The 10,660-nt window shown below is 39.4% G+C and overlaps 1 protein-coding gene across 1 annotated transcript in view; it reads right to left on the bottom strand.

The window, feature by feature from the left end:
- Positions 1-3,080: 3,080 nt before the first annotated feature.
- The window catches only part of LOC128685260 (transmembrane protein 151B), a 53,369-nt gene continuing 45,789 nt past the window's right edge, over positions 3,081-10,660 (bottom strand). Inside the window, exon 8 of the mRNA XM_070083026.1 lies at positions 3,081-9,903. Within this exon, the coding sequence (XP_069939127.1) occupies positions 9,331-9,903 (573 nt within the window). The 3' untranslated portion in view covers positions 3,081-9,330. The remainder of the gene's footprint in view (positions 9,904-10,660) is intronic.

The raw sequence follows: 10,660 nt of genomic DNA, 5'->3' as shown, positions 1-10,660 counted from the left end.
TAAACACCTGGATGAAGTGATGGTGGTGGATGAAGGTGAGGGTGATGGTTGAAGGTGAGGGTGATGGTTGAAGGTGAGGGTGGTGGATGAGAATGGTGGTAGTCTGAGCACGTAGGCAGTATATATATATATATATATATATATATATATATATATATATATATATATATATATATATATATATATATATATATATATACATACATATATATATATATATATATATATATATATATATATATATATATATATATATATATATATATATATATATATATATATATATATATATATATATATATATATATATATATATATATATATATATATATATATATATATGTCGTGCCAAATAGGCAGAACTTGCGATCTTGGTTTAAATAGCAACGCTCATCTTGCCATATAGGACAAGCGAAAATTTGTGTATGCAATAATTTCGCCAAAATCATTCTGAATCTAACGAAAAAACTATATTTCGTTGTGTTTGTTTAGTATTAAATTACTGTAAACAAATCTAAAATATATTTAGTTGTGTTAGGCTAAAATAAATTACTCTTGTTATAACAAGGTTAGAAAAGTTTTCTAAGTTTCTTTTGGTGCAAAATTAAAAAATTTTGCATTAATATTAATTACAAATATATATCTTTAAACGTATAAAAGAAAATTTTGGAAAGGAATTAATTTTAAATGAGTTCTTGCTAATTGATCAGTTCTGCATATTCGGCACGACATATATATATATATATATATATATATATATATATATATATATATATATATATACTATATATATATATATATATATATGTAGTGCCGAATATGTAAAACTGGTCAATTAGCAAGAACTCATTTAAAATGAAGTCCTTTCTAAAGTTTTCTCTTACACGTTTAAAGATATATTTTTTTTCATTAATGTTAATGTAAAAAAAATTAATTTTGATCCAAACGAATCTTAGGAAACTTACCTAACCTTGTTATAACAATAACAATTTATTTTAGTTTGACCCAACTAAATATATTTTAGATTTGTTTACAATAATTTAATACTAAACAAACACAGTGAAATATATTTTTTTCGTTAGGTTCAGAATGATTTTGGCGAAATTATTGCATACACAAATTTTCGCTTGTCCTATATGGCAAGATGAGCGTTGCTATTTAAGCCAAGATCGCAAGTTCTGCCTATTCGGCACGACATATATATATATATATATATATATATATATATATATATATATATATATATATATATATACATACATACACACAATTTCGTTAGTCAGGAGAATCTGTATTTGTTGCAGTCCTTCAGGTGCTAATGGATCACTGATGGCTCTCAGGTGAGACATGAAGAACCGTGGCTGAGAAGGAAATGTATAGCCTAACTTTAGTAAAAAAAAAAGAAGCCCTGAAAGACTATGTAAAAATTACATCTTTAGAAAAATTGTTAATGTATTTATAATTTGTTTTTATATGTCGTTTAAGTAAATTTCAGATACTGACTTCACATATCCTACTCCCAGTGTTTTAATTTAAAAGGTTCAGAGATTTTAATGTAATTTTAGGTGGCGTTGTTTATCTTCGGCTGCCAGCAAGTTCTTTCAGCTGTCATCAGGTTCCTTCGGTTGCCATCAGGTTCCTTCGGCTGCCATCAGGCTTTTTCGGCTGTCATCGGGCACCTTCAGCAGTGACGGATTCCTTCAGCTGCCATCAGGTTCCTTTGGCTGCCATCAGGTTCCTTCGGTTGCCATCAGGTTCCTTCGGCTGCCATCATGTTCCTTCGGCTGTCATCGGGCACCTCCTGGAGTGACGGATTCCTTCGGCTGTCATTAGGTTCCTTTGGCTGCTATCAAGTTCCTTCGGCTGTTATCGGGTACCTCCAGGAGAGGTCGGGTTCCTTCAGCTACGATCAGAGAGGGTCTCCACTACAGGTTCTGCTGACTACTCCAAACAAACGACAAGTGTCCTGCAAACATTGTGCGCTTGAAAGGTTATTGTTAACGCAGACAACCAGGAGATAACTTTGGCTGCTGGGACTCCGGTCACACACAAGTATATAAGAGATTCTTCCTTATTATCCAAGTACACGAGAGATTAGTCCTGCAGCCTCTAATTATCTCTCGATGGCTCTTGTTACTTGTATTTGTGATATAGAGAAGTATAAGATAGTGTTCTTCTCGCTGAGGTAGACACAGTGAGCAACGGGGTCCTCTCTCTCTCTGTCTCTATCTTTCTCTCCTTCTAAACGTACACAGAAAGCTTCTCCGTGCCATCACTCACATATATAATGTCCCCATAAATCTGGTTGCTCATGGTAGTTCTCCGTAAAATTTCCTTCGCTCGATGGTACAACATCGAAGCTATTATTCCGTTTGTCTTATTCGACTTCTTTAAATAAATGACTTCTTTTCTTTATTTTTTTACCCATAATTTTGTTTTCATTTGTTAAATAACAGCTTTTGAGTAACTTGATCTTATTATGATTTTTAAAAATTTACAACACTGAGATAAGCCACTGAGCTGAAACACATAATTTACAACATTGCCATTAATTTCCTAGATATTTCATCACTTTTCTGAAATTACTCGATCACACAAACTTACATTTTTAATCAACAATTACTACGAAAATTCCACTCCAACCAATTTTTATCATTTCAGAATTTTCAGTAGGCAGTGCCCCACACGACGGCCCTCTCCCCCCCCCATCACTTTTTTTGACACTAGACTAAAAACACACACAGGTGTATAGCTTATTAACAAGTGTACTAGTGACTTATAGACTCACGGCATCCACTGTCTAGTCCCATGACTCTTATACGAGGCTCCCCAGCCTCAAAAAACTATTAATGCCACTGTTGACAAATATATCCTAGTATATCCTAACAAAACAACTTTCTCGTCCTGTTTTACGCATTAATTAAAAAAAAAAAGCTTGACGGGCACATTTAACTACCCCAGTGCACGTCCATGCAACACACGCACATACACACACCAAAACAAAATTACGAAAATTTAAAAAAAAGAAATAGAGAAGGTTTTAACTTTATTTACATTGCTGACTCGCAACCATGAAGTCTGTGGATGATTATTCCCCCCCCCTCCCCTCTCCAAAAAAAGTAAACTATCCCCCTAGATGAATCAGGCAAAAATAAATGTTGAAAACAGAAAAAAATAGCACATTAAGCACAAATTATCATCAGCTGAAAATTGTTGTGACGATAATGTTATTAATGGATGGAATAATTTTAGTAGTAATAATAATAACAGACCCTGATCCACCATGAGGCCTGGTCTCAGACCGGGCCGCGGGGGCGTTGACCCCTGAAACACTCTCCAGGTAAACTCCAGGTAAACTACTACTACTATTACTATAATAATAATAATAATAATAATAATAATAATAATAATAATAATAATAATAATAATAATAATAATATTAATGTTACTATTACTGCTACTAAAATAATGATAATAATAATAATAATAATAATAATAATAATAATAATAATAATAATAATAATAATAATAGAGATGATGATACTACTACTTTTGCTATAATAATAATAATAATAATAATAATAATAATAATAATAATAATAATAATAATAATAATAATAATAATAATAATAATAATAATAATGGGGAGGAGGAAGGGTAGCAGCGACACAGAGAGACAAGAGCTGCATCACAACATGATAGTATCAGCTGACACTAAGCTTCACATAACAGTCACACACATGATGCTTCTAACAACGTCTCACGCCGTTATATTAGAGTGATGGCGGAGGTTCGCTATAACAAGCAAAAGTTCCCTGTATACCAGGCATAGAGTCCCCCTAAAGGGCTCTTGATCTAAGGAACTAGAGTTATCCTCCCCTTCCTTGAATGAAATCTCAATGCCCTCCTATGCCCCAGGCGCTATAAATAGGCATAGTGTTCTGGAAGCCTAGCTGCTGTCTATTGTATATGTTTTAACAAAATTATTGCGCTATTTTGTATTTACCTAACTGTTGCACATATGTTTTAATCATCAACAAGTTAAGTACCGTCTATAATATACACTACGCTGATTAAACGTTTTTTTTTTTCATTAAAAAAATGCATATTTACAGAGCTGGTGTTGTGTTAGTGGAAGAAAATTAATATTTTTTTTTATTTATATATTATACTGATGTGTGTGCGAGGTCAGGAGGAGAACAGCATCCCAGACACAAGAGTCTGGTTGAACCAGTACTGACCCTGCCTTCTGTGGGCAAAGAGAAAGTTGATAAATTAGACATATATGCGACACTTGTCTATTTTTATTGAGGAAACGTTTCGCCACGCAGTGGTTCATCAGTCCTACACAAAGAATGGTGAACATCAGAAGGGGTTTGAAGTAATCAGTCCCTCAGACTTCTTCTGATATTCTCCATTCTTTGTGTAGGACTGATGAAGCCACTGCTTGGTGAAACGTTTCCTCAAGATACTCAAGTGTTGCACTTGTATCTGATTTATCAACTTGTCGGTTCCCTGAGCCATTGATCTACAAAGAGAGACCTGATGCAGTCAAACTGACAAGGTGTGTCTCCAAGGTTGAAAGGTTTGTGTGCTCCTCATACCCCTCCTCTGTGTAATGTCTTGTCACCTATGCCGACTATAATATCCTAACTGGCTCTCAACCGATGCGTCAACTGCGATATATCTTCCTGTAGTATCATCTCGTCAAGTATTTCCGACTCTTCCTCTTCCGTCTATTTCACCTCTTTCTTAAATAGTGGTGAATGACCCTCACGGATTGGATTGCGTTAAATGAATGCAGTAATGTCCACTATTATCCCCGCTATTTTCATGTTGCAAGAGAGGGTGCATCAGCACCTGCCTCGTGGGTTGATGGTTACCATCTTCAACATCCACTCATTCTCAGTATTTGGATTTTGGGTCATGTTACAACATTATTTAATAAGACATGTAATGTGACATTCAGATGCAGGCATAAGCATGATCCCTGTGCATGCGCATGTATGTCAGTTTTCAGCCATTTGCCTATGTATACAAGATATAAAAATATTATACCGTATATGAGGCAGGAAGGCAGTGGCTGTCTTGTCCAGGTGTCAAGGTTAGGTAAAGTTTGTCAGGAAACAGGACAATTGTTTCTTGACGTGGGTTTTAGTCACATGATGACCCGCAGCTGGAGCTTTTGGTCATCTGACCGAGGCCTTCCACTGACTTACCGGTCCACCCCTTTAAAAATTAAGATCATAATTATAACCATTCTGTCCAGGTGTCAATGGTATTTGTGGGTGTGTTTATATTTTTCAATGTTTAAGTCTGAAGTTGTCTGTGTATTTATGTGCACGTAAGTATGTGCGTATGTATGTGCGTATGTATGTAACGCTTCATGGGAGACACAGACCTGATTTTCTTCAGATAATTATTGCACTGCATAATTATCTGTTTCTATGACACTTGAGTTACCATTATTCTTATTTCTCCCAGAACACTATCACAGCAATGCAAGATTTGAAACAACAATAAAAAATAAAAATAAAAAAAAAGGTGAAAGAAATCCTGTAAGATAAGGGAGAGTGTTTTTATTTCAAGGTGAACCAGGTAGTTACTGACCAATAACAACTTTAGCAATAGGCCAGGTGAAAGGTGACATCAATTGCCGAGATGTATGTGAGAGTAGTGCTAGGATGTTTCTTTTGGAAACATTTCGCTCAGTGGGAACGAAACGATTCCTCGATGAGTGTCCCAGTAATGGTGCACGAGTGTTATTTAATAAACAAATAAATGAAATCCAAAACAAAACAGATGGATAAAAAATAAGGTCCCTGGATAAGGTGGTTCGTCTCATGGAGTACGACTCCTCGGTAATATTCCTGAGCCAACACAGATTTTGGTATTGAGTTTTCGACAAATATTTCGAAAAAATTCTAAAATTACGACTGTTGTAAATGAAGAGTTACTGTACGTTTGAGCGTAAACAAGATTATTGACCCACAAGTCTCTACCTTGGGTGTCCCGTAGCTCGGTTGGTAGCGCACTCAGCTCACACACTGAGGTCAGTGGTTAGATCCCCGGTGCGGGTGGAAATATTAGGACGTGTTTCCTTAAGACACCTGCTCTCCTTGTTTACCAAACAGTAAATAGGTACCTGGGTGTTAGTCGACTGGTGTGGGTCGCATCCTGGGGACAATGTTCTTCATAACAAGGGACTTTCTGTATATGTCACTAATGTCAGCTATGGTCTATATAAGTTGTATCATGTACTTGTAGAAGTCAAAAGTATTACTATTATTATTATTATTATTACTATCAATGAGAGCTAACAAAGAACACACTTAATATTAATTAGTGTTTTACTAGTATTGTAATAATTCTCAACACTGATTTCGAAATTATAACCGAGAGAACCATATAAGAGAAAATTGGTATTATGTTATGCATCTTTAGTGTTCATAACTAAATATATTCCGAGGGAAAATTTTTATCGTTTTTTTTTTTCTGAACAAAAAAGGCAGTGTATAACTATTACATCAGATAAGTTAAAAAAAAAAGAAAAAAATATAAATTTCAACACGAAAGAATGCCTAAAATTCTTAATGTTATTTACCTGAGATAATGTTAGTAATGTTAGTAAATAAAGTTAATGAACAATGCTGTGAATATTGGCTTATAATACAGTAGTATTTACTGCTATATCATATATACGATGTATATATAGGATATACTGTGCTAAACAAACTGTTATTAGAATGTTCTTCACTACTATATCAAGAATCAACGTACTTCTTGTTATTTCCCATTTCCATAGTTTTGGTCTGATCATCTATTGTTATTGTTGTTGTTGTCAGTAACCGCCTCATTCTGTATACAATCACTTACTGTTAAATATGCAAATATCGCGAATAAGCAATACAAGGTGCAAAACACCCACGGGGGAATTGAATCATAGCTCTAGGCCTTTCGTGTTGCAATCAACACATCATCAGGAGCTTGCCATGGTGGAGAAATGAGTAGGAAGTTCAGGCAGATGCGTTCAAGGGAGCGACTCGAGCTGACTTGAATGCATCTGCCTAAACTTCCTACTCATTTCTGCAACATGGCAAGCTCCTGATGATGTATTGATTGCAACCCGAAAGGCCCAGAGCTATAATTCAACTCCACCCGTGGGTGTTTTGCATTTTGCTGTTAAGGTTCCAGTTGACATCTTCATAACGCTCGTTTACATTTTCAACATTCATTCTCGAAATCTTTCAATGCTGTGATTACATATTAAAAAAAATCCTAGTGATGATAATTTTTTTTACGGAAACAGATAATTATAATGCAATAAATATTTTTTTAAAGAGAATATCGAGTCTATTATCTACGCGGATGTATACTTCACTTCAAGTATTCATTCAGCGCGTACATGCGTGTGTGTGAAAGTATTTGTGTGTATGGATATACGTACGTATTTGCAATTCCAATATTTGTCCACTGGGACTTGAGCAAATGTAAACACTGGGTGACATAGTTCACACTAGAGAAGTGTTTGTGAGGGATGGTAGTAGTGGCGGGTATGACCCTCATGACAACACCTAGCCAGGGACGTCACTCATGACAACACCTAGCCAGGGACGACACTCATGACAGCACCTAGCCAGGGACGTCACTCATGACAACACCTAGCCAGGGACGACACTCATGACAACACCTAGCCAGGGACGTCACTTATGACAACACCTAGCCAGGGACGACACTCATGACAACACCTAGCCAGGGACGTCACTCATGACAGCACCTAGCCAGGGACGACACTCATGACAACACCTAGCCAGGGACGACACTCATGACAACACCTAGCCAGAGACGACACTCATGACAACACCTAGCCAGGGATGACACCAATAACAACACCTAGCCAGAGAAGAACCTCGTGACAAAACCTAGCCAGGTACGACACTCATGACAACACTTAGCCAGGTACGACGCTCATGACAACACCTAGCCAGAGATGACACTCATGACAACACCTAGCCAGGGGCGACACCCATGACAACACCTAGCCAGGGACGACACCAATGACAACACCTAGCCAGGGACGACACTTATGACAACACCTAGCCAGGGACGACACCAATGACAACACCTAGCCAGGGACGACACCCATGACAACACCTATCCAGGGACGACACCAATGACAACACCTAACCAGGGGTCACACACAGTCATCATATCACCTAGCCAGGGATCACACACGGTCCTCACATGAATATTGTCTTCTACACGTCCTTATGTTCCCTCTCTACCTCCCCTCAACACTACTTCACGTCATGTTCACTTTCTGTCTCCCTCTCTACCTACTACTTCATCGCCTCATGTTCCATCTATCCCTTCACACTCTCTACATGTACACAGTAGAGCACCAGCGGGAAGAGTTGTGGCATCTAACACACCAACAATGACTCTCATCTCCACTGCATTTCACAAGAATGAGAACTCTTCACCTTCCTCTCCCTTGCAATGAACCAAGTTTTTTTTTTGTCACTAGATTCAGAATCCTGGTATACTGAAGAGATATACCACTTGACACTCTCTGTAAGTGTAGGGCAGTGTGAGTGTAGGACAGTGTGAGTGTAGGACAGTGTGAGTGTAGGACAGTGTGAGTGTAGGACAGTGTGAGTGTAGGACAGTGTGAGTGTAGGACAGTGTGAGTATAGGACAGTGTGAGTGTAGGACAGTGTGAGTGTAGGATCGTATGAGTGTAGGAGCGTGTGAATTTAGGATCATGTGATTGTAGGACTATGTAGGAGTGTAAGAATATAGAACTGTGTATGAGGATGGGGCTGTATGATCTAGCCTGAATGTTAATATGTTCTTGTATATGTTATCAATATTTAAATTAACAGTCGCATCTCATGGTTCAACGGTATGATCGAGGGTATATGTACATGTATGTGTATGGTGCAGTATGAGCAAGTGTATATGTATGTGTATTGTGCAGTATGTACGTATGTGTATTGTGCAGTATGTACGTATGTGTATTGTGCAGTATGTACGTATGTGTATTGTGCAGTATGTACGTATGTGTATTGTGCAGTGTGTACGTATGTGTATTGTGCAGTATATGTGTACTCACCTAATTGTTGTTGCAGGGGTGTGTGTATGGTGGTTTGAAGTACTAACCAGAGTAGTGTTGTGTGAAAGCGTGTGTTAAACTGTCGTACTTTCAAAATAGCTGCTTGGGTGTGCGTGGGGATGTGTGGGGGTGTGGAGATCGGTGTGGGCAGCGGGCTTGACCCTGCATGACCAGGCAGGGCAACACAAGGGTCCAGGGTCAGCAACAAGCGGCGGTCATAGTTGGGTCTCCAGGTCGTAGTGGCAGGAGTGACGAGGGAGCGCCAGGCGAGGGGTGGAGGGAATGTCTCTCTCTGTGTGCGACCTGCGTAGCGGAGAGGGCGACATGGTCCCCAACAGCGGGGCGGACACCCTCAGTGCGTCGTCGTACGTCGGGGGGGCTTCCGTAGGGGTGGTGCGTCGGCGCCCCTGGAAAGGATCGACTGGGAAGCACGGTACGAGCGGCGATGGATGATATAACACGTAGCCGTTGTGTAGCGAGGTTCTGGAGGCCGCCGCGCCTGTCGACGACCCCGGCGCTAGTTCAGACCCCACGCTGGCCGACGATGGCGCAGCCGGCAGGCTGCCGCCACCGTTCTGGATGTTCCCGTTGGCGTCGATTGCGGGTGTGAGGATGGCGGTGAGCGTGGCTCCGGCCTCCATCAGTAGAGCTTCGCTGTAGGAGGGAATGAGGGTGCAGTTGTTGGCGATGGTGAGTTCGAGGTCGTGACTATCAGTGGTGGCTGAACCTCGCGAGGCCCGACCTCCACTCACTGGCGTAGTGTAGTTCACACCGAACAGCTTCGTCACCTGTAGATAAACACCCTATGTAATATACCTGAGAAATGAACACACACACACACACACACACCTGGAAAGATGGAAGGTTTAAGGTCTTCACAGCACTGGGATCATCACACTGCACAGCACTGGGATCATCACACTGCACAGCACTGGGATCATCACACTGCACAGCACTGGGATCATCACACTGCACAGCACTGAGATCATCACACTGTACAGCACTGGGATCATCACACTGCACAGCACTGGGATCATCACACTGCACAGCACTGGGATCATCACACTGCACAGCACTGGGATCATCACACTGCACAGCACTGGGATCATCACACTGCACAGCACTGTGATCATCACACTGCACAGCACTGGGATCATCACACTGCACAGCACTGTGATCATCACAATGCTCAGTACTGGGCTCAACACTCACAGCTCAGTACCTGCACTCGTACCCTCAAGGTAGCTTTGTTGATGCTTTTGAGAGTGTTTTTGAGCTAAGGAATTGAATATGATCTATTCTTTGGGTCTAACCAGACTGATTGTTTTCCACTCCCACAGGAACTGCTTGATCTCCTACTGATTTAGCGCTCCCCTGTGAGAATACAGTACATCCACTAGTATTTCTCTACTCCCAAGTAAGGCTCATCTACAGGAATTAACGTTGAATAAAGCAAAAATATTTGGTCACACATGGTTCAGATATACCACACCTTTTATGGAAAAAACCTATGATGTCCCTACAGGAAACCACAAATATGTAATT

Source organism: Cherax quadricarinatus, chromosome 8 (assembly GCF_038502225.1).
Source record: "Cherax quadricarinatus isolate ZL_2023a chromosome 8, ASM3850222v1, whole genome shotgun sequence".
NCBI classification, from domain to species: domain Eukaryota; kingdom Metazoa; phylum Arthropoda; class Malacostraca; order Decapoda; family Parastacidae; genus Cherax; species Cherax quadricarinatus.
The sequence above is the reverse complement of the archived record's forward strand: the minus strand, read 5'-3'. Positions and strand labels throughout refer to the sequence as shown.